General features: G+C 47.4%; 2 protein-coding genes and 1 pseudogene across 3 annotated transcripts in view; 1 reads left to right on the forward strand and 2 right to left on the reverse strand.

The window, feature by feature from the left end:
- The first annotated feature begins 5,365 nt into the window (after window positions 1-5,365).
- LOC120949192 (prolyl 4-hydroxylase subunit alpha-1-like) lies at window positions 5,366-6,471 on the forward strand. The gene is made up of 2 exons (XM_040366289.2): window positions 5,366-6,068; window positions 6,140-6,471. Exons 1-2 carry the CDS (start codon window positions 5,445-5,447, stop codon window positions 6,386-6,388), a joined length of 873 nt encoding a protein of 290 aa, XP_040222223.2. The 5' UTR covers window positions 5,366-5,444; the 3' UTR covers window positions 6,389-6,471.
- Window positions 6,472-7,040: 569 nt separating this feature from the next.
- On the reverse strand, window positions 7,041-13,016 carry LOC120953398 (pickpocket protein 28-like; annotated as a pseudogene).
- A 786-nt stretch (window positions 13,017-13,802) lies between these two features.
- Window positions 13,803-25,045, reverse strand: part of LOC120949025 (band 4.1-like protein 4) — a 92,206-nt gene continuing 80,963 nt past the window's right edge. Inside the window, exons 11-14 of one of the 2 annotated variants that reach the window (XM_040365962.2) lie at window positions 24,515-24,661; window positions 23,253-24,444; window positions 20,467-20,714; window positions 13,803-15,281 (exon numbers count right to left, since the gene is read on the reverse strand). In XM_040365962.2, the coding sequence (XP_040221896.2) occupies window positions 15,272-15,281; window positions 20,467-20,714; window positions 23,253-24,444; window positions 24,515-24,661 (1,597 nt within the window). In that variant the 3' untranslated portion in view covers window positions 13,803-15,271. The remainder of the gene's footprint in view (window positions 15,282-20,466; window positions 20,715-23,252; window positions 24,445-24,514; window positions 24,662-25,045) is intronic. The other variant, XM_040365963.2, reaches the window with a different exon arrangement.

Genomic DNA, 25,045 nt, shown 5'->3' on the forward strand with positions numbered 1-25,045 from the left:
TTATGAAATTTATTTTATTTAACATATATCTGTCGCAAAAATATTATATCTCAGACATTTGCTCGCTGAAAGTAACGGATTTTAGTCTGGATGGGAATCAAACTAAATCAGGACTCTGGAGCTGATGTATTCGTCTCGGCGCTATAATTAGAATGTTCCCTATATTTGTTCAATTCTTGATGACTCGATTCATCGCAATTCACGGGGAACTTGTGAATCATTCTCTATGAGTCTTACCCATTGTTTGGACCTTAAAACTCAATTAACATGCGTAAGAACCATTAAGGTTAAAAATATAGTCCTCAAAGGACTCCAATGAATTGTATTAGATGATGACCTAAGCTTCATATTTCAAAGATCCAATCAACATTTCTGCTAGAGTGTATTTTCTGCTTAATTGACGACTTTGAAGAAATTATTTACGTATTGATGCATACTCTACAAAGTCTCAAAATTGACTGCCAAAGCCAAAATATTGAAAAATTTACTCATTGTGCTATCTATTTCTTGAAATAGGGGTAGGAATGTCATGTTTTTGATAGATATATCATGGTCATTAAGGGATATTAACGTCTATAAATGGTAAAAATACAACATTTAATTTTTTTTTAATAATCCCGTGTATTGAAGATAATCAATTAATTTGTTTCGATTTTTTTAATATCACTAATCTTGTGTAACTCTTGTGTAACTGTGTCTTGTGTAATCTTGTGTGAGCCGGTCTCGTAGTACAGTCGTCAACTCGTACGACTGAACAACATGCCCGTCATGGGTATGGGTTCAATCCCCAAATAGACCGCGCCGCCATACGTAGGACTGACTATCCTGCTATGGGGGGAAATCAATTTGTCACTGAAAGCCAAGCCTACAAGTGGGCACAGGCAGGCCGTTTGACCGACATCGGTTGTTGAGCCAAAGAAGAAGAAGAATCTTGTGTAACTACTTGTAAGTATTTCTATTTTTATTCATATTTCTGACGTTTTCTCACATAATTTGTAGTCTATTAAATATTGTAAGAATATAATTTAAATCCACTTAACGGTATGTCTAGGATCAAGTCCTTGCAAGTACTTATTATGCTTGGCTAAAATTCTATTTACTTCTGTTATTCGTCATGCGAAATAATCTCCAACAGATTACGCGCTCGAAGTCATATCCTGGGCGGTTAAGTCACGGTTATGTTGAACTCGAGACCTCTGACACGGTGCCTCGATTACGGTAGATTAAATCTCACTACATATCTAGTGCCCTTTGCGGTGTAATTTATAAAACAACAATTTACGCTACAGTCTTACTTAACTTTAGAGGTCCCTGAACCATGGCTAAAGTGGTATTTTTTAAAATTCACATCCCATTTGAAGAACCTTGTACACGTACTATATGCACAATTTGAACAATTTCCTCAGAATTTTCATTTTGTGGAGTAAAATATAACATCCTGTTGAAATATTTGTACACGGTGCAGCCCGGCACAGTACAGCTCGCACGCCGCATGTACCAACCCGAAGCACAGTTAATGGGATGTCGGTAGAGTGCTAGGGAAATCACACACCGGAAACGTAATCCTTTCGGTGCTTCCGGATGGGTGGCACACCACATTGCGATACGATGTTTTCCAGCAAATTCGCTCATCATCTGAAATCTGAAGGAGTTTACACGCTTGCTCGGCAGCTCGGCAGGAGAGCAGGAGCTGCCGGTGCTGCCGAGCCGTTCCCTGTTTGTATGGCATCTCGAGCTCGAAGTTCATTCGTCAGCATGTTGTAGTACAACTTACGCTATCCCCTCAGACTGGATTGGTTGGATGAAAAATGTTTTGATACATAGGTAATATTTTATTCATCACCCTTTTCGCTGGAACGTTGTGAGACGGGCAGGAGGACGTTGGTAGTATTGCCATTGCCAAACCATCACGCAGACATCGTGCGGGTGAGGTAGAATTATGAAACGTTTCCAACCCTGCACGTCTACACGTGTGGTTGATCCTACCCACCAGATCTCTCAACACGTTAAATCGTAAATTTCAGACACCAGTTTTGTAGCATTGAATTTGAATGCGCCCTTTCATGTACACACCGGCGAGATGAGAGATGATAAAGCGGAGCAGTAAAACCACTTTTAGAAAACACATTGCCACCACGTCCCGGGGCCTGGATGTAAGCAGAAATATTTCACTCCAACAAAAAGCCCACCTGCCACCGTACCCATGACAATCAGGGAAGGATGGTTTCCAATGTCCACAGGGATCAGGTGAAGGATATCCCCCAATCTGTCTTCCCTTGCTGTATCGTTCGCTGGAGTGCGAGCTATCTGATCCAATTCCCTCGTTGGCTTTTGCGAGCGCACTTTGATTTTGGAGTATAACAGCATCGAGCGGGCGGAGGCAAATGTTGATAAAAACATCAACACTTCAATTGCTTGACTGTTGCTATACTACGGAACGTTGCACAGCATGCGGAAGATTCTTTGTCGGGCTTTGAAGAGTTACCCGTCGAAGGAAGATGTTATCGTTTTGATGACTGAACGATCAAGAACGTCCGTTGTTGAAGCGGAAATTGTAATAATTTATTAAATACCAAGATACCAAGAATCTGTCAAGTTCGTCTCGTTTACCTTGGGATGCATTACAACATCCACATTGAATCGCAACAGTTATTGGCAGCATGCTATTCTGTGTGCAACGTAGTTTGCTCAAAATTCCACCAATGCCCTAGGTCTCTGGGTCGTCTAACAAAGGTGCCCTGGTATTGTATGAGCAGGGCCTACTGGAATGTCACCGTGCGGCAGCCTGTGTACCGGTCAGCCGGAAGCAATGCGATTGTTGCCTGTTGTCATCGAACGGAATTGAAGCAGCAACCAGGTATGTCCACAAAAGCGGCTGGAGCGTTGTTCCGTTGCGCTCTGTCAAAGGTATCGGATGTTGAGGAACACCTCAAAACACCGGCTGTCATGTCCGGGGGCCTGAAGATGGATGGAGGCCGATCATGTTAGCGTAAGGAGATGTCGGAACTTCAGTGTCTGTGTGTTTAAGAATGAAGAGACCGTAGCATCAGTCCGTTCAATTATCCAGCAATCCATCAGGCGCATGTTTGGCAAGCAAGTCTTGCTTTGCCGGGGTTATATTATCTTTATCGACTAACCATTAGAGGATTCACAACATGGATATCCTTGTTTTAGTCTCTGGCTCGACAGCAGGTAGAATACCCTCTCCCATCTTACTCCGGTACACACTGTTGATTGACCTCAGTGAGGCGAAAATGAAGCGATTCTACCGGCACACTTCCTAACTGGGGTTACCTATCCCTGAAGCACAACAAAGAAAGATGCAGCTGCAGCGGCAAAGTGCAGTATTTTTAACCATTCAAGCACTTTGTTGATACTGGGATAAAACCAATAAAGAGTTCTCCGATCGAATGATACGCTTCGGAAGGGCGTATCTCTACTCCAAGAAGCGAACCGGGACGAAGAGCGAAGAGCATTGCATCGCTGTTATTCTTCGGACACAAGACGCACTTGCGGTTGAGTGGCGTCGATGCAAAGTACACCACTTGAAGGAGCAAGCTCTGATTAATCACTAAACATGAACAGACTGTGTAGCATACATTAAACATTAAAGCCGGACTGTTCGATAGTGGAATCGCATTACAAAGAAGGGGTTACGTTCACCATCGCAAGCATGGCGGGGCCATTCGTCGGAAAATGGGGCGAAGGAGCGTGGAAAAATTCGATTAGAAAAACAATACGCCGTGTGACCCCTTTTGTGGGGTAGCAAAAATTATGAAAAAAAGGACGACCGCGTGCACACTTTGGTAAATATTTGCCCAAAAAGCCCCGAAGCAAAACGCAAACAGGCACACACATACACGCACACACGCAATCTGCACGTGAGTAGTGAAGTTTGTTCATCCGTCTAGGATGGGACGAGCGGCACGAGTTTGTTACATCGCTCGAAGCCTTTTCACGTGGTCATGTGTATGTCTGTGTGTGTGTGTGGGTGGATTGGGGATGAAATGCTAAAGGTAATAAAAACACACACACACCAACATGTATTAGATTTCTGCTGATGGGTTGGAAAATTTTCCTTCACCCCGTACCAAACCCCGGAATGTTGCCCTTTGAACTTTGCGCCATGAAGCAATGTGTAAAGAACTGTGATCGGCCCTCGGCTCATTGTTGACTGGGAAAACAATTTATCCGGCGGTACACATTTATCGTTATGATTGGATTTCATAGCAACTAAATATTTCATGCATTTCATTCGTGAATTCATTCCACACCTCCTCCGCGCGCTCACCCTGGAATACACCCCACTCTGTTTGTGTGTGTGTGTGTGTGTGTGTGCGTGTGCGATTTTCTTTATTAAAACAGACAGGGAGGAAACTGCACGGGCAGTGCCCTGGCTGCATTGGGGAAGAGAGCAAAAAAGGATTCATTTTAGTGCACTGTTTGATATTGCGAAATGGACCCGTTACGCCCCCTTTTGTCTTTTGGTCGAGAAAATGGAGCGTGCAGAGATGTGCCATGGGTCAGGAACAAATGGGGGGTAGAAACAAAAATGCAGCAACAATATTCCGCCCCCTACGTCACCCGGGAAACCCCACGACTTTGGGGTCGCCGGTGGACGCCTCTGGGAGTCGTCGGACGATTTGCAAACGCTGCGTGTACCTGTTCGCGCCGAATGGATGCCAATGTGTGCAGCACGGGAAATCGATCAATTCCAGTAAAAGAAGGAAAGCAGAAGGGGGCGATGGTGCATATGAAATGAAGCGAATGCAAACGGCCTGTGTGTGTTTTTTTCCTTCTTCTCATCGAAATGCACTATTGATATTGCTCCATCCATTCATTCCATCCATCGATCCAGCGATTCGAATGACAAAATCTCATACCCCCTGTGAGGCTGCATTCGCCCTCTCGCCAGGGTTTGCAGTTCGGACGGCCGGTTTTAGTGCAGCTCGAAATGGAATTTATATTGATTCGAGCACAATCGGTCCAGGTGGTGAATTGAGAAGGGGTTTTGGAGTTGCTTTTTTTTGCTGGCGAGAGGAACAGCACATCATCACCATAACATAATGGTTGGTTTCGTCACCTTTCGAACCCTTTTGCAAATGAATAGGAATTAAGGGATGGCTCTCTGCGTGTGCGCCTGTGTCTGTGTGTGTGGGATTTGTGGGTTAAAATCCGTCGTGTCGATGGGGGTGTTTTTAATGGTTTGAGAATTTCGCTGTAATTATGAGCGTGGGTTATTGCTGTTTGCTGAGGCAGATCTCCCCTAACGAGAAGAAAACTGAGATATTCGAGTGCTGCTGCTGATACTGCGTGTGTGTGTGTATGAAGATGTTTGAACAACTGTCAATAAAAAAGCGAGCGGGACACGTCGGTCTCGGTCTTCTCGGTACTTCACCCCATGGCTCATTCGCTCACGTTTCGGCCTAACTGAAGTATTAAGAATGAATCAGAAAATCCAGTGCCTGTTGGTGATAGTGGTTGCCGTCGCCGGCATCGGTGCAAAAGACTCAGCGACCCAGGATGGCGTAGCCAACGAGACCAACGGCGGCGAGGAACGGGTGGTTACGATCCGGATGGATCCGTACATGGACCTGTGCCGGGGGGTGTACGTACCGCCGCCGTCACTGACCAGCTCCCTGTACTGCTGGTACGATGTGCGCAACGCGCACAGTGTCATCTCCCCGTCCAAGGTGGAGGCGCTCAGCAACGATCCGTTCGTGGCACTGTTCCACGAGTTTGTGCACGATGGCGAGATCGCCCAGCTGCTGGCGCTGGGCAGTATGCACATTAAGCAGTCGGGCCCGAGCAACGATAGCTGGCTGCCGGTGTTTTACGAGAACCATCAGACGTACACGCTGCACGATCGGGACCACCCGGTGGTGGAGCGGCTCACGAAGCGCATCGAGCGGCGGACGGGCCTGAGCTGTGACACGGCCGAAGACCTGAAGGTGATCTACAACGAGGTCGGCGCGTTCAAGACGGCCGCACTGGATGCGATCCACAAGAAGGAGGACGCCCAGCGCTTTGCCTATGCGGGCGATCGGCTAGCGACGATGCTGTTTTTCGTGAGTAACTTTGCAGCGAAACGGGGCGATTGCACGATCTTGCTCACGCTGAACAACACTCCTACTTTTAGCTAAGCGATGTCACCAACGGAGGATACACCATTTTCCCCAAGCTGCGGGTTGCGATTCGCCCGCAGAAGGGTACGGCGGCGTTCTGGTACAACCTGAAGGACACCGGGGAGGGCAACGTGCAGATGAAGTACAGCATCTGCCCGCTGCAGGACGACCAAAAGTGGACGGCAAAGAAGCTGATCCACACGCGAGGCAACGAGCTGCGCCAGCTTTGTCGGCCCGAATCGGCACCAAAGAGTGAGAAGTAATGAGGAGCGCTTGGGTGCCACGTGAACACGTCACTTCCTCGAATCTCTTGGCCAGCGACAGGGAAGGGGCGGGGTGAAATAAAGTGGAAAACGAAACAAACGTTAATTGGTGTAAGGTTGAGCTACATGCGAACAGGACACGTGTTCCTGTTGCTTGGAATCTCAGGGAAAAGTTCAGGGAAAATAACTAAAATGGTTACATATTCATTCGTTACCAACTATGCTAACTAGTGATGGGAAAACTGAAGTTTTTGTCGGAATCGAATCTGGCTAGTTTCGAAGTTTTCTGGAATCGATTCCGGATAGTAGGCCCGGAATCATTTTCCGGAATTGATTCCAGAATCGGTTCCGGAATTGGTCCCGGGTGTAGCTCCAGAATCGGCTCCAGAATCGGCTTCTGAATCGGCTCCAGAATCGGAATCGGCACAGGAATTGGAATCGGCTCCGGAATTGGTTCTGAATTTGGTTCCGGAATCGGCTCCGGAATTGGTTCCGGAGTTGGTACCGGAATTGGGATCCAGAATCGGCTCCAGAATCGGCTCCGGAATCGGCTCCAGAATTGGAATCGGCTCTGGAATTGGAATCGACTCTAGAATTGGAATCAGCTCCGGAATTGGTTCCGGAATTTGTGCCGAAATTGGTTCCTGAATTTGTGCCGGGATTGGTTCCGGAATCGGTTCCGGAATGGGTTCCGAAATCGACTCCAGAATCGGAATTGGTTCCAAAATAGGTTCCGGAATCGGCTCCAGAATTGGCTTCGAAATCAAAATCGAAATCAAATGCTTCGATACGGAGTCTGTTTCGGCATCTCCATAAGAATAGGAGTATGGGTACAATGGTGTTACGTATTGATATCCGCAAAGAATCATAATTTACTTGTGAACGATCCATTCTCATGGAGATTTACGGATTGATTTCGTTTCTGAAACTTCATACTTCAATTCAAGAACTGATTCTTATTCCGAATATAATTCCATTTCTGTAGTCAATTCTGAATCCGTTTCCGAAGCAAATTGCGATTCCCTGGTCGATTTCCTATTCCGGAGCCGATTCTGATTCTAGAACCGAATTAGTATCTGAATCGGTTCCGGAATTGATGCCAAGCACGGAATTGGAATCGAGTAGGTCTGATTCCGAGCGCCCACCACTAATACCAACCATGTAACTGTTTAGTTTGTTAAATAAGAGCTTCTTTCTTAGTATTGAAAAACATCCCTCAACACAAGGCTGCAAGAAGTGCTGGAACTGTTTTATTTACCCTTCTGTGTTACCCAGTGCCGCTACCTCAGCGTTGTGTCATCATACCCAGGGTGCGCTTAGTTGCTGTACTCATTTAAAGTGCTGGTGAATAAATTAAAAACCACCGCTGGACACTTGCCACGACCAATTCGTCCACAATTCGGTGTGGTTGGCCGCTGCGTACACATGCCCCACCGCCGCCACTAAAACAGTCACTAAAAGCCGCACCATCTCGAGCATCCCCCCCCCCCGAAACGGAGCGTGCAAAGCGTTTGTTGATGTGGGCAAAATGGGTCCTTGCGGCCAGCCTGCTCTTGTTCCGTCGAGTGTTATTAGGAGTGCGAAAAACAATGCTCCGAACCTAGCATAGCTATGTTTTTGGCATAAGCGTTATTTTTTGTTTGTTTCTCTGCGTGTGTGTATGTGTTTTACCACTGGACAACCAACTCCAACAAACACACACTGAACTTTACTGCAGTAGCTCTAGGTTCGGCATGCGCGACCGGAGCGCCCCGGCACTCCACGAGCGGGTCGCAAACACCAGCACCAGCTGCCGGCCGACAAAGTAAACAACCTCCATTAGGGTTATCAGCGACATGCCGGCCATGATGCCGAACATACCGCCAAAGTTGCTGAAAATCTCGAACCAGTAGTAGGCCACGTTCTGCTTGTACATCCACGTTTCCGGCTGGCCGAAGAAGATGCGCACCACCGCGACGTCCGCCACGTTGTCGATGCCGGCCGTCACGCTGAAGCCGTCCCGTCGGGATCGCACCAGCGGCAGGTTGGAGGCAGTGATCTGATACTTGCTCGCCGAGCAGGACGGCAAACACTCCGGACAGTAGAGCGACTCCTCCATCTCCTTCTCCAGCCCCGGTATCTGCACGATGTCCGTTATCACGGTTGACCATTTGACTGGTTTTGGCGGGGGGTTGATTTGGGGGGTGGGTGTTAGGTGTACATTTACCCAAATCACACACACACACACACACACCAACCGGCACCAAAGATAAACAGTAAGCAACCAAAGGGGGGAACGAAAATGGGAAACGATATCAAAAACATTATTATCACTCCGGATCTCCCCCAAAAAAGCGTCCTGTAGCCCTTTAGCGGCATTCCGTGCGATTAATTCTGTTAAGGATAATTTTACGGCACCCGATCCCCTGTCACCCGTTCAAAGCGCACTCACTCTTGTACTTGCTCAGGCAGGCGATGTGCTGGAGATTGCAGGTCGTTACGGATTTGCTGCTGGCCGTCGCACCCGCCGTCGGCATGTAGAACGGTACGCACTCGCACAGCGCCATCACGCTCCGGAGCCGGCAGGCGGCGACACAGTTGCTGCGGCCATAGTTGGCACCGTACTTTAGCAGCTCGTTGCGGAACACGCACTGGCGCTGCAAAATTGACAGAAAGGAAGAAGCAATAGCATCGGCAGGTTAGAATCCAGGCTGTGTGCCGGTTGGGGCGGTGGCGCTTGGCACCCCCGGGGTCCGCAGTGTATAAATTATCATTTAGGAAGGGCGGCAGGCAGTCAAGGGTGCATGCATACACACGGTGCTCGTGATAATGGGCGCTTGGTGGGTTTGTGGGAGCGGCGTGGGAACCGCCCAACTATGGCTAGCAGCTGTTCGGTGGCAGCCTTCGCTTGACGCGATACACACATGCTGTCTGTGGCGTGTAGTGCAAACTGCACGGTGCATAAATATTGTTCTGCGGTTGTTGTTGCTGTTGGGTCGGCCCCCGAAACATGCTGTCCACCGTAAACCGGAGGTTAATGGCAAACAATCTCCGACCGACCGCCCTCGTCGTAACGATGTGTGTGGTCTGTTGAGCATCGTTTCTTCGCTGGTTCGGGACGATGCTCCGGAGACAGAACCTTGGGCGCATTTGGGTTATTCTGGCCGGTCGAGGTCGGTTTGGGTGTGTGTGTGTGTGTTGGAGCCACGATGCAATTGTGAATGGTTAGAAAGATAACTCAACCATAACCCGCAGATGCAGATCATTAGCATCATTTGCCATGTAAATATTTGTTTGCATTCCCATTTGTCAAGGTTTTTTTTCTGATGAAACATACCCGACGGCTTCAGAATGGCTACTTCTATACCAAAAGTCACCGACAAGAAGCTATTTAGACGTGTTCCTTTTTTTCTATTCTACACATTTCTAAAGCTCTACTCAGCCAAACATATTGAACAGTCCGAAACATTGGGATACCAATAGATTGGCAAGTTGGCAGGCGCACTGATCAATTTCCAAAAATTCCAACCCACGAATCTCGAAACCGTACCGACTAATTGGATTATGAGCAAACTGGTCCGCTTTTTTTGCTGCTCATGGTAACCCTTTTGCCAGGTGTTCTAGAGCACTTGGTACTGTGCAATTTCGATGCATTCCGAAGGTAGTACCTCGATATGGCACCGGCGCATCGGCAGTGAATCGGTACCGATGTGGTGCATCCTGTGTTTGTAGCGCTGTCTTCCCAGCGGATGTGATTCCGGAGCCGGTCGAATTCAGCTGCCAATCCTCACAGCGTCCGGGGAAGCGGAAGGTACCAGCACTGAACAGTACTCCAGCACAACATCCCAACCGCCCTCAGAGTGCATCATCATCGCTGACTGCATTCGCTTCGAAATAAATTAATTACCTTCCGCTGTTCCCGTGCTCCGGTCCAACCGCGGGAGCGCCCACATTAGCTGGTTCAGTTCGTTTTGGGGTGCTTGGGCATTTTTTGTTGTTGCCGGTCCCTTTAGGTGGTAGGACGCAACGAACGTACCCGATAGTGCACCTGAGATGCACTCTCGTTGCAAGCGCTCTGCTGGTGGTGTAGTGTGGTACATCGTGCGGTAGCTTACCTTCTGTCTCGAGTAGCGCAGCACATCCGGCTCACTGTTGATGGTGATGGCATCAACCCGGATGAACGTTTCCGTGCCGAGGTGGACGAATTGCTCGTTTACCCCGCCGGCGGTGCTGTCCGGGACCTCGTGCGGGTTGAAAATTTGCAGCTGGATGGGGGGGGGGGAAGGAAAGCATACGGTTCGTTACATGAGCCACGTGGTCATGAGACGACGACAACAGTGAGCAGGATCATTGAGAAGGCATGGGGACAAGGGGAGAGGGATGCATTGCTAGAGGAAAGGGTTAAAGGAGAGCCAGAGCTAGTTAAGTAATGGGGAGCGTACGTTGAAGCCGATGTTGTTGAACAAGTTGTAGAAATAGTCATTAGAGGAGCCATTCAGCAGCAGCACCAATCCCATTTCCGGTCCAGTAACGTCCAAAAAGTACGACGGTGGATGAATCCTGCACAGTAGAAGCGGGTAGAACAAGTGGATTGGAACGATTGGATGAGGAGCATTTCAATTTTTGGCAAAAGCTATTACGTGTAACTTGATTGTGTACGTTCGTGTTTGTGTGTGTGTATATGGGTTTTGTGTTGTACTAAAACGAACATAAAATTCTTATTCTCTACTTGAAACTATGATACGCGTGTAAAAAACTAATCAAAGCAAAGTTTAGAGCAAAGTAAAATGTATGTATTGATATGCTAGAACCACATATTCCAGCAATAACGTATCAATAATTGATCAGTAGCATCACATTGAAGATAATGATTTGAATAGATTTGTAAATTGTTTGAATGTTTGAACAGAGCTGTGTTTACTACATTAATTAATCAAGTTTGTTTTGCCAGGCAGATTGCATCAATTCAGGAGCTTTGCCATGTGTATTGCATACTTTTAGGTAAATGTTGTAACATTCAGCTTCAACAACCTTTACAAATCTTGGGGAATCTACTTGGGGTATTCTGTAGCTGGGAAGCCACCGACATTGACTTGAAGTATTATTAAAACAGCAAGAAACAAAAGCTTTTGTAATGCTACACTGTTTCAGAATTCAAAACTACAACCACCAACGGTAAAGTTTTGGTACCGTGCTGTATAAAGTTTAGCCTGCACATCGCATGTCTGTTGAACAAAGTTACCCATTAGCATCCTGGCAAGATGTGCGGGAAAAGGATATGCTTCGCTGGAACTCAGCACGCTCCATTGAACCTTGGTAAGCGCGCTCACACGTCCACAGGTACACATACACACATCTACCAAGTGTGCAATTTTTCGAACAAAAATTAAGAGCTACTTGCTTGCTACCACCGTGCCGTAGCATTTCTTACTCGTTATCTTCGGTGTGGCCGATAAAGTTGAACGTGCAGCAAAATCCGTACTGCGTGCGGCGCACCTCGATCATATCGTTCCGCAGCATGCACGGCAGCTCGATGCTTTTCCAAAAGCAGCGCAGCAGCATATCCTCACACCGGGGCGATAGCTGCAATGGCACACAGGGAGGGGGCTCCAGTTACCATTTACACTCTCTCTTTCGGTCCGTTCGGGCCCTACCCACCTAACCTACCTTTTCGAGCGTTTCCAGCGCATTGTACATGCCGGTGCTGTTGCTCACATCGTTCAGATCGAGAAACTCCTGCAGCCGGGTCATCTGGTGCAGATTCTCGTAGTCAAAGTCGTACAGCTTGCCGAGCAGGGCGATCTGCTCGAGAAAGTAGCTCGCGTTGCGCCGCTCGGCATCCCGCCCGGCCAGCTGGCCCGCGTACCGGACGGCGGCGGCTCGCGAGATGCGATTGTTGTTGCAGAGCGAGATCGCCGGAAACGGTACCAGCACGATCGGGTAGATCGTATCGTGCAGCGTCGTTATCAGCGGGTTGGCCGTAAACTTCCCCCAGGCCGAGATGATGATCGCGATCAGTGTGGCCGCCTCGAGGATTAGCATCAGCAGCCAGAACAGCCGCTCCGAGAGGCTGCGATCTTGCTGCGCCAGCTGTCGGTAGCAGTGGGCGGTGATGCTGTTGAACAGCTGCAGCAGCTCCTCCTTGAAGCGGTACCGCTCCCGCAGCCGACCACGTGTCGGTGGTGGTGGGCCGTCCTTGTGCGGTGTGCCGACCGTCACGCTGGAGACGGTGGATAATTTCCGCCGCTTCTGGGCGTTCGCTTTTATCATGTTTTGGGGTGTGATGGTTTGGTCGGAGCGGCGAAGTGATGATGTTTTTATTTAAATATCGATTTCACTGCACAGACACTTCCCACACTTCTTTGCAGTTCGATGAAAGTCAGCGGGATGGCAATCCTTTTAATAAATGACACAGCAGTTCAGTCTGTCATGCATTTCCCTGTTTTTGCGCGCTTGCTAAAGCAATCCCTTAGCACGGAGGGGAGTCGTCAAAGCTCAAAGTCGTCCCTCAAAGTACTGTCTGTCGTGCACCGAGATCAAAGTCACACTGCGGGACACTGCCCGGGCTTCCCGGAGGGCGGTACGAATCGACAAATGTCAATACCGAGAGCATCAGCAATAGGAAGGATGATTGTTTTTACATCACTCCTCACGCGCCACCTCCTCTAGCCACACAAAACGCTGTGTGTCGCTTGTCTGGCGATGTTTGGTTTCGGTATCAAATATTTATTTTACATGCTTCGTCTGCCAGCCGGTGGCATGCAAAATGCAACTCCAATAGGGCGAACGATTAGAACCGAGGAAGGATGAGGCCCTCAACGCCATTACGAATGATTTGTGGGGGGGATGGCGGTACAGGAAAGAAATAAACGAACCTCTCGAGAGAGTCCGTGGTGCCGGAATCAGTTTCCGGTAATGACATGTTCTGCTGATCGGAGCTCTGCTACAACTGTCATTAATATTCATGCCATCATGCTATTTTTGCCAAACCGAACCGTTGGCTGGGAGCGTCAGAAAAAGTGTGTGTGTGCGTGTAGCAATAACCCATCGTTTTGAACTTTCGCTATCAACCGTGTCTTCCCTCATAATGATGGCCGCTGTGAATGGGCTTTGTGACTGGTGGAAATATTGTGTGCTTCATATTTTATGGCTCAATAAATGCGTCGTAGTGGGAAGTGATGTACTTTTCGATGTAGCATGTTTTCCCATAACGATTGAAAGTATTGCGGGAAATGGTGTCGCGCTGGGGGGTAATTGGGTTTAATTACTGGACGATGTGACCTGGTTGAAAACGAGCGGTGGCTGCTATTAAGCAGAGGAACCAGCAACAATGAATGCTTCTACAGAGTACCCTTACGAAATCTTGCACACTTACCTGTCTCTGAGTGGCCTGTTTCGGAGCGGAATTCATGTTGAATGAAGGTTATGTCATGTGTATGTTTACAATCCAATTTTCCTTTTTATTGAGTTTCACAGTGTTTGAAGAAGTGTGTTTTGTTGCTGAATGATCGATTCGATAAAAAAACGAATGTGTACACATACATGCAATGGTTTACGATCCGATTTATGCGACAGTTTGAACGGGACACCTACAGAGAAGTATTCAAAAACGGGGGAAAAAACGTACACCGCCCCAGTGTCCCAAACATCAAGAGCACTTCAGCATAATCTGCGTTCGTGTGTTGATGCCACGATTTGACCACGCGGTGTGGGTTGCGGCCCAGATGCATCAACAAGGCCGCTCTTACTCCTGCGTAACACCATGGAAGGGTAGGCAAGAGTGCGCAATAACAGCAAGAAAACATAGAATTAAGGTCTGCATTGGAGAACGAACAGATTCAGACACACCTAACAGTAAGATATATAAGCGGGTTGTGAAGAAACGGACGATAGCGGCTAAGCTTACTGTTATGCTTTCTCCCCACTCGCCATCCCCACAAACGAGGAGGGGAGGGGAAAGACACACTCACACGTACATCGAAAACTTAAACACTACCGATGGATGATAATAAATTGTGATCAAAAACACGGGTCCACACTCGCTTGCGCATGTGAAGCCTGGACACGCGCTCCTAATACCTAACACACATGCACATCGAGAATGTCTCACTCTTTCGTTAGTTACTCCTATACTCCTAGGGCTTAGCCTAACCTGCTTACTGTGTAGGTCGATTTCTTGTTTACCATTCTTTTGATTTACGCGTTTACCGCCCTCTCTTTTCATCTTTTTGGTTCTGGATTGCATTAGTGGTACTGCCGTTTTGTGTTTAAAAAGAAAAGTACATACCTACATACTACCGTGTGACCGTCGTCGTCCACTTGCACTCGTCGATCACATCTATCCCTTGCCGCCCCGCTCTGAGGTTAATACATGCATACATGTTAATGTCGATAAAAAGAAGCCTCCCCAACGCTAATGCTCCAGCCATAATACTCCGCTAAGAAACCGCTCCTTGCCACGTATTGGGGTTTTTGGTAGGTCCGAACTGTGTCATAACTAACCGACCGTCGGTGCCGGTTATCGACACACCCTGCTCGATAAGGATCTAACGTCTATGTGGAGTGGTTGGAATTTTACATACATCGTGGCACTTTGCAAACTCCACAAACACACACGCGCGCGCTCGCTACTGTTTATTTCTTATTCCCAATGTGTGTCTGGTGGAAGCATTGTTTGTGAGACGATACAGTTTTGATTATCAAACAGCCAAAAAACTGTTACACATTTAAAAAAAATGGACAAACGGCTACAGATCTTCCGAACGGTTGCTGCTACTTGCTACTTAGTTTGCCGAATTGCGGTCGGTTCGGTTGCCGTGTTTAGTCAGTGGAGAGCCATTTCCATGCGGCTTAAGAGGAGCGATTCGATGACAATTTATAATTCCGTGCTCATTTCACCCATAATTACTGGGCCCTGTTGGAGATTGGAAGAGAGCAAGATATGATTTGTGTTAGCTACATTGGTAAAGGTAGTGTAATGAAACAATCATGGTGGTAGGTGTAGTTTGTTGTCGCAATCCTGCTGGCATCACGCTGGGAAAGTTTTGAAAGCATCCTCACGCAGGTAGTTTGGCGTATGTTTTCGAGTAGTTTGTTCTGTTGCTCATCCCGAAAGCACTGTGAATGTTGGTTACTAAAGCAAATGTATTTACATCCTGGACAATGGGTTTATGCTACAGGGTCTATGGCTTAGCGGGTGTTTAGGTGTTTGCACATTGTTAAGTGTAGAATGTGTCATTATTGGTCAAGAGAGTGGCACTCGAATAGTTACTAAATTTGGTTTTAATTTATAAGTACTTAAAGATTTAACTCTACTTATAGTTGGAAATGTTTCTACGTTATACTTGGTGCAAATTTATACAAAATACTAGCAACTTTCGTCTCGTCATACAACTCGTAAGCGAATCGTTTGTAAAACATTACATTCACTTAAAGCTTAAATGCGTTCATCGAAAAAAATAATATTAATATACTGATAAATTGACTGAAACAAGTGAAACCTTTTTTGTTGCAAACATCAATTCTATCATACAAACATGCATGTTTGTAAAAGCAATCAGACAGTATAGAGAGGTAAACTTGGCCTTTTTTTAGCTGTAAGCTTCTATTCATCGACAAATAAATGTATTCAATCAGAAAAAACACACATTGAAGGGTGAAAATCCTCACACAACACGCTCGCTCGCTAATGATGGATTTTCCGCCCGATTCCGTTTTCCTTTGATGCGAAAACACACACGGGCAACATACATTGTTCGCGGCATAGTACACGATCCTTCCCCCCCCCCCTCGAAGGGGGGATAGGTAAAGCGACCATTAGCGATTACGTTGTTAGACGCGTTATTATTTATTCATGGGGAGGATTTAAGCTATGAAAGTGAAGCGAAAAAAAGAGAGTAGCATGTAAGTCCATGACACCAACACACACACGCTGCACTCACACGGGTGGGTAGTAAATTTTACAACAATTTATTTTAACAACTCCGCTTGGTCGTCGTGATACAGCAGGCAAGGATGGAGCGATTGGAGCGATGGGGCGATATTTAAATGGAGTGGTGATGGAGCAAGGATTAAATTAAATTTGTTCAACTAATTTGAAGCCGGGTGGAGTCGGTTCTGTGGGTGCCGTCGGTCGGTTCCAGGTGGTGTGAATGCTAAGTGAATAATGATCCACATTCACGCCCACACGCAGCAGGGTGGGTGTCGTCCCTGCTCCATGCAGGATGGGGGATGAGTTTGATAAATAAATGAGTAAAGCGTTCGCTTTTCCTGTGCCGATAGCGTCGATGCATAGCTGCGTGGCATAGCTCCGGTGCCATCGATAAAAGGACGACACTATTGTCGCATCATGGTGTCGAAGAACCCCGGACACAAACACCCGGCACATGCGACGCGTGCTACCGCGGGGGTGTTGGGGCGGGCTGAATAATTAATCATAGTTTTAAAAGCAAATAGATTGCTCTATTAGTCGGTTGTCGTCGTCATGGTGGTCGCTCTGCTAAACCGGCGGTAAAACTTGCCAAGGGACGAATTGATTTCGTTATAATTGCTAACGTTTGCCATTTTCTCCGATCCGATGCGGTGTTTTTGTTGGTGCGTCGTAAAACAATGCCTGTGCATGTCAGCTTGCAGCGCATGATTATAACTGGCCCAGGGTGGGAGTGGTATGGTGAATAGGACCTCAAATGGTTAGACTTTTCCACAAACTATGCTAGGCTTGGGTGGGTTTGGAAGGGGGACTTTAGTACCAACAATAAACCCCCAAAGCTAAACCACGGGCGTGGGAGGCACCAGCAAGGCAGGCGTGAATCAATATCATATTACCAAGCTCGAAAGCTCAAATAAACAGTGCGCGTTGCGTACGCGGAATATCGGGTTGCGTAAATCCACCCGGGCGTATATGTGTGTGTGTGTGTTGTGCAGGGGTTGAACTGTAGCCTATTCGTTTGAAATATTATCTGGCCTGTTGCTATTTGTCTAGCCACGGCCGGCTTTGATTCCCTTTGATGAAAGCGTTACGCGCGTAGGGCACAGTGATTAGTGCGCCTAATCATACGGAGCGCAATGTAACTGTGTACATTTTAAGCGCGTACAATTTAATGCTTGCTAAAAGATGAGCTAGAACCGCAGATGATTTAATTATCTCTATGCCTGTGTGCATGTGTGTAACTTTCGTGTGATGGGTTGTAAACAGAACTGTAGGCTAAACAACATGGCAAAGGTATCATTTGTAACATTACAATATGCGATGTCTTGCATGGCGGCATGAATGGACCTGTTCAATATGTAATAATGAAAATCAGTCCGTCAGTTTTTGTATTGAATCTCTGTCATCACGACTTTGATCTAAGTAGATAGAAGAACTAGCAGAAGAGCGCACCTAGCGGCAATAATGGGGAACTATTCTCCAGTGTCGATACAATTCCAATGATAGGTTCTGCAGGAAATGTTTTCGGGATCTCACCTTGTTTCATCCGGGCTTGTGATCTCCAACAGTAAATTACACTTCATTAACATATTCTTACATCATCCTTCTTTACCCAAACACAGACATACTTTGCATGTAAAGCACAACATCATGACTATGCACTTGTGCATAGCTTCTACTCGCATTTCACGTTCGGTCGAGTCGGTCCGGTTTCGAATAACGAATAACGAAATGTACTTAACATTTACAACCATCACTCGCGCATCGTGTAACTGATTAATCATCGCGGTAGTGAAGCTCATGTTGCCGCTAATGCTCGAGAAGCTAAAAATGCTAACTCTCATCCAACTAGAATCCACTAGGATCCTTCACAGTGGAGCAACTTTGTGCCGGAGATGTCGGGATCGTTAGCCCATTGGGGTGTGTGACACGAAACATCCTTGATGCAGCCTGTTTGGCTTTCGATATTTGTGTTCGGTCTGAGGTTTTCCCTCTTTTCGTGCTCCAAGCGCATCAAGCAAAAAGGGCGAGGCAAGCAAAGTGTGAATCGTTTGCGGTTCATCCCTATTCTACCGTAAACCAGCTCGGAGTACATACTTTCCCAGCAGGGAACTGTTAATTTTTACAAGTGCCCCATCCCTGGAAATGTATTATACGCTTTTGCTTCAGCTGTTCAAAATGACTCTAACCCTTTTCGGTGTGCTGCTGCTGCTGATGATGATGCTTGCGCCCGTGCTACGAACCGTACGTTGCATGGGTTGTAGCGTGGTTGTTGGTGTTACGGGCGCCCGCGCCCAGTTTTGATGCCCCTTTCGGGTAACCCTTGGCGTCGTAATGTTTTTGTTCCCGAAAGGGAAGCAAAATTTTTGGCAATATCAACTTTTGAGGGTGTAAAGTTGAACTACGAAAACCAACCGGCGGGCGGACGAGAACGGGAAGGTAGGTGGGCAGGCCGCCCACAATAAGCCCGCTAACCTGAAGCACTTCACACAGGTACTGATTTGCCCGGGCGAGTGCAAATTCTGAGTGTTAGGGGGTTTTGCTTTTCGAAGCAAATTCTCTGGCCTCGGCCTCGGGAAAATGAAACAAAAAAAAAGATGAACCGAGCAATCCACCGTTGATCTAGCCGCAGGGACCATTGCGTTCTTTTCGTGCACCGGATCAGGAGTATTATCCTACCCGAATACACAGTTTGCTTAATGAGCTGTAATTTCAATAGAGCGAGTCACTGACAATGAAGCGTGGTAGCGTGCGCGCGGTATTTCCAGCCGGTGGAATGTTTGATGAGCATATTTTTTGGGGGAGGCGGCTGGCGTGTCCACGGACGCTCGGCGTTTGGTTTTCTGCCTTTGCAAGGGAGAGCGTTGTGATTTGGAAAGTTATGCAATCGGTACCATTTTGCCGGCAAACGGTACGGTGTCCGCACTGTAAGGTTGTGGGTGTTTTTGCAGTGGATGAAAATTCTATACATGATTTGGAAAAGGAACGAACCAAAAAAAAAAAAAGATGAAGCCTCCATACTGAGAATGAGCTTAAGAGCTCTTTATCCTTGCCCCAGCCCAATCCAATGTGTACCGTCGTCTCGTATAGGTCACATGCACCACCTCTACCTGCCATGGATCTATTTTTGTGGCCTTCCAAGAACTCGCTATCTTCATAACTGCCCTCCTTTCGGTTGTCATTTTGCGCCGGCAGCATAAGATATAATCAACACCCATCCACTTATCAACGTGCTGCCTTTCCACCGAAACGCTCCGAAGAAAGTTCAAAGTGTCCGAAGCGACGGAGGTGGCGACGTTGGGCACTGAAGGTACGATGTCGTCAGGTGGAATTTTCTTTCAACTTTCCAACCACCACCACCACCGCCACACCACCTCGATCACCATCTGAAGCTGTACCAGGGTTTGCTCGTTGCCAGGGGTTTCCATGTTTTCAGCTTCAACGACCCCTCGGGGAGGAACACACTGTTATGATAAGCTTTGGCAAAGGGTCGGGCTAGAGTTGGCAAGGACTGGGAAGGAGAGATGCCGTACAATTTGAAAAGAGTTGCTGCACGGAAAAAAGGGGGATGCCGCCGTTTTCTTGTGATCGTGACGGTAATGGTTAAGGGATTAATTAAGAGCACTTGTGAAAACAAACCCGAATAACGATTCCTTCCTAATGATGTGCTTTTGTCACATGGGTTTAATGTAGTGTAGTGGGAGTACCTAGGAGTCATTTGAAGACGTATGAGTGTGTGATTTTCCGGATTTTATAGCATCTGCTATTTCAAGGATCTCAGAAACAGATTTAAAAAGCTGGATCGCTTATTTTGGATGTGCTTTTAAGAACAAGTGATAATAGGAATATTCGGAGAGATCTGGATTTTCATCCAGAATATCTTATTGAATCTATAGTTCTACCAATGATACTCATCGAATCATTATGCTAACCAGAGTTACTAGAGTTTTTCGATTCAAGTTGTTCATGAGCTTTCCAACTCTTAGTTGATTAGACTATTCTATTTCAACGTAAACTACAAATTGACACCCAGAATAGCAACTTTTTACAAAGCTACGCAAACTATATCTCAAACTCTACCAATACTCTGAACGCCTTACTGTCCCAAAGAATGTATTCCGAATATAATGAAAACAACACAACAATCCCTTCACCCAGGTGCTCTACTTACCGTCGGCTCTGTATGATAGGTGTTAGTATCAGTTCTAAGCTGGACGAACGATGGTTGCTGTTCTTACCGAGACCGAACCGTGCCGGACTAGATCGGACCTGGGGTCGAGCTTTGGTTAATCCCGCCGTATCGGCGGAGGCTTTGGTCGGACTGTTGCGCACACCCTGTCCACCCTGCGGCCCACCGTTGGCCGCCGGGACTGGTTGGCCGGTAGGCGATGAGTTCACCTCGCTGTGCATGTTTCCGTTCTAGAGTCGGTGCCATATCGGTATGTGTGTGTGTGTATGTCAGGGAGCAAAAGAAACACAAGCGCATAGGCTAGATTACTAGACGATACACGTCTCGGTTCTTGGTTAGCGGGTCAGAAAGGCACCGCTAAACCGAACACATCACTCGAATTACAAACATACAAACAAAGGAACATGCAATGTTAGAGGGTGGTACTGTGTGCGCAGGCCAAGTGGTGGGGAGGGTTGTTAACAAAAAACAACGTAATAATAAATAATTTGAAAACAATATTACATTGCGTTTCACATTTTGCTTTTAGCACGTGAAATGCAATTTTAAAACACAAAGTTTAAAAACATGCAACACATATAAGGGACGAAAAAACATGCAACTGTTAGGAACAGGATATAGAAGGTATCAACATGGTTAACTTCGGCAGAGCAGCTGTCAATAAAACGGTTAAAAATGCAACGCTGTGCAACGCTTTGCATACATGCAGGCGACTTTGCCTAGCGTACTAGTAACGTTGTCTATCAGCAAATAATACGCCTACAGCTATGCAATTCACAATACAAATATCTGTTGTACAAGCCTTTCTGTCGATGCTCTCTGACAATTCAAACGTCAAGGAACCATCAACCAAGTGGAGCAAGCGGAACCGACAAATTGCTTACACTTTATCTATACACCGGTTAATCCTATGAAATAGAGCAATGTTTTGGAACTTTCAGCACACTAAAACAAATCTAACCATATCCCAGGCCCCACTCAGAGCGATACACAACAAATAACGTACAATGGCTGCAGAAAACTGGGGCATCTATTGGATTCGCTTCGATGCTTTCGTAGCCGGCAGGAGAGGAGTGGTAAAAGGGTAGCAAAACGAGGAGAAAAAGAAGGCGGAAAAAGCTTTGTTCCACAGGTACGACTGTGCTCCTAGAATGTTTCCGGGGCTACGAACACGCTGCACTGGTACCGCCTTTAGTCACGGAAAGTCGACAAGCTTTTTAGCTCGACAACGCGCCTGACAGAGGGAAGAAGGGAAACAAAACGGGAACGTTAAAAAACGGGAAAACTTTTACATCGTTTACTTATCCCACAAAACAAACGAACTGTTACCGGTGCCCATTTTGTCGGAAGACTAGCAAGAAGTGGAGCTGGCGGGAAAAGTAAAAAACAAAAAACAAACAACCACCTCCTGTACACAACTTTCACTCCAAGCCATCACGGTTGCGGACTCGCGGCGATCCTCCATGCAATAGAGCCGCCGGTTTGCTAAAAGCAACACGTGGTGCGCAGCAGCGGGAAGTGCACGCGTCCCGAGAAGAATGCTTATGGGATGCCAAGAAAAAAGCGCGTAAAGGGAAAAAAGGGAACGCAACAAAAAAAGGCAAACCCCGCATCCTTGATAAAACTGTGTATGTACGCGCACGGAGTTGCATCCAAATTCTGGGCTCTCATTTTCCCCCTGCCATTCCTGTCGAGGGTTTGTTCAGTTTTTCCTGCCAACTCTCATCACGTCAAGTCAGGATTGTTACGAGTGTGTGTGTGTGTGTGTGGTGGAAAGAAGAGATCGCGAAGAAGCACAGCAAAACGGACTGAAAGCTTCCTTTGTTCGCTGAAGCATTCCATCAAATGCATCAAACAGTTCATAGAGTGAGTCTTTCAACAAGAGGGGAGGAGAGAGAGATAGGGAGTAATAGAGAGAGAGAGAGAGAGAGAGAGAGAGAGAGAGAGAGAGAGAGAGAGAGAGAGAGAGAGAGAGAGAGAGAGAGAGAGAAATACCTTAGCGGCAGTCGAGAGCTGGGAGCTGCATGGGAAGGGATCAATAATAAGTGCGCCAAGCTCAAAACCCACGGAATGGTGGCGGAAAAAAAGCGAATGCACTCTCAGCGGTGCCGGATGTGGAAGCATGTTTTGCTCTACCGTTAAACTTGCGCGTATTTTATGCTTTTTTTGTGTGTGGTACGATACCATGTGGTAAGAGGAGGTAGAACTTTTCTTTTTTTTTATAGCTACCGTTGTTGTTGTTGTTGTTGTGTAGTTTCCATTCATTCAACTTTACAGAGCGTTGGAGCTTAGGTTTCGCTCCTCGCTTCTGCTCCTTCACTGTGTTGTTGCATTACAACAAACAAGTGGGTAAAATAAACGGGGTGGAAAGCCAAGTGATGTGTAATGCGCGGGGCTTGGTGAAGGTGAAAATCTAGAACAAAAGTATCGCGAAACAATAATCTTCCTTCTCTGCTTCGTGCTGTTAAAGCTGTTGTGACATTGCATGCATTTAGGGGTAAAAGCAGGGGGCACCACAAATAACAACACAAAACCCGGCAGATGCAAATTGCATACCCTACGGGGGCTTTTCGAAGTAGGGAAGAATCGGAAAAACTTAGTAAGAAAAACGGCATGCAAATCATTACGACAGAAGGGACAAAAACACACCAGTTTTTTTTTTCTTCTAGGGGTGCCAAGTGACTTTCACTCATGCTAACAGACTGACCAGCACACTAACAAGGACAAGCGAACACATGCAAGCGAACCAACGGCTCAGCATTACTTACACTGCCCTCGCACTGGCGGGTCGGCGTAGAGTTTGCGAGCGTTTGCTCTCCCGGCCCGGCCCGTGTGCCGTCCTGGTTCCGGTTCGTATCGAAACAAATCAACGGACCGACCCGATCATCGACCCCATCCTCTTGTCCCTTGGTACCGTCGATGACTTCCCACGGCCCATTCGGGTTGTTGTTGTTGTTGTTCTGGTTGTTCAGTACGTTCTGACTGCCGGTGGCGCCCATGCCGAGCAGTCCGGTGAACGTTTCCGGATTGTTATTATTTAGGCCACTACTACTACCACCACCGCCACCGCCACCCTGGTTAAGTCTTTCCAAGCCAGTCTTATAGTTTTCCAGATAGTCGATCGACTTGTTGAACGATGGCGATTGTACCATCGGGTGCCGTTGCTTCCGGTCGCCCCCGGAAGTGCGGCTGAAATTGTGCACACTGGTGATGTGGTTGTATTGGTGCTGCTGCTGCTGCTGCTGGTGTACCTGTTGCTGCTGATAGTGCCGTTTCGGGCGTATCGGTACGCCGATATCGGACTTGGTGCCGCGGGTACCACTGCCGACACCCGGGCCCAGCCCGTGGAAGCCCAGCCCGGGTCCACCGCCCACGTTCGACCGGAAGCCGGTCCCGTCGTAGTAGTAGTGGTAGGGCGCGGCCGACGACGACAGCGTCGCCACCGTGTCCAGGTATGTGCTAGTGCTTAACCCGCCGCCAATGCTACCGACACCGCCGGCCGCCGGATGGGCGCGCCCGCCGAGATTGTTAGTGAGGTTGTGAGGTCGATACGCGTGCTGACCCTGCTGGTGCTGCTGCTGCTGCAGGTGAGCCTGGTGGGGTTTCGGGGTTCGGGTTAGGCTGAAGGTGTAGTGATTGTTTTGATAGTGTGTGTTGTTAGTATTGATCAAGCGACTGTTACTGCCGTTGGCACTATGTACACCAGGTACCGAGGAGAATTTGCTTTGCTGATGTGGTTGTGTTTGATGCTGCTGTTGTTGCTGTTGTGCCTGCGGTTGTTGTGTGATAGCTGCGGGAGGGTTGGTTTGCCCCGAACGACCGGGACAGAGCGGAGGTTTCCTACTACTCACAGTGTGATGGTGCGACTTCATCGTGTTGGACGAGGAGGACTTTGTCTGGCCTGACGTCACGGACGCTCCGGAAGACTTGTTCGTACCGTACTTGGCGCTGTCGCTGGATCTGCAAAAAATTGGTACCACCAAACGAGCGTCAAGATAAAGGCTCATGCTAGATAGTGAAAATATTATACCTTTCCGACGAGTAGGCATAGTCCTGATCTGCTCCGAGGCCAGAATCGGTATGCTCGTGCGACACCCGCAGTCCCGAGCTATCGAGCGGACTCAAGCTGGATCCAGTTGGCGAGATGAAGTCACCCATGCTCATACTGGACATCATTCTGTAAGCAAACGAGAAGATCCTTGTACATTGCGCACTCACCCAGAGTCTTCCCAACATACCAGTGTAGCTTATCTGCTATACAGAACATACTAGAACTAAGAGAACCCTAGAACATACTATGTAAATAGGAAACCCACTTTCCCAAACACATCAATAGCGTAGATTGGATCAGTTTATGTATTAAAACTCAAAACCAGGAACTTAGTGACAAGAACCATAACCTCTTTTGAGTATCAATTAGAGGAACTCCGACCATGGCAAGTAAGATTTGTTGGGACTGTCAGGATAGGACTATGCTCTTCCCACATCTATCGAATTCTCATTTGAAGAGTTTAGTTAACTCTCCTTACCCAAGATAAGGCCTCTAAACTCCAACGTTCCA

The sequence above is a fragment of the Anopheles coluzzii genome, chromosome 2 (assembly GCF_943734685.1).
Source record: "Anopheles coluzzii chromosome 2, AcolN3, whole genome shotgun sequence".
Lineage (NCBI taxonomy): Eukaryota > Metazoa > Arthropoda > Insecta > Diptera > Culicidae > Anopheles > Anopheles coluzzii.

Coding starts and splice junctions, on each gene's coding strand:
- LOC120949192 (XM_040366289.2), top strand. CDS start 5,445: ATGAATCAGAAAATCCAGTGCCTGTTGGTGATAGTGGTTGCCGTCGCC. Junction 6,069..6,139: donor TAGCGACGATGCTGTTTTTC/GTGAGTAACTTT, acceptor TCCTACTTTTAG/CTAAGCGATGTCACCAACGG.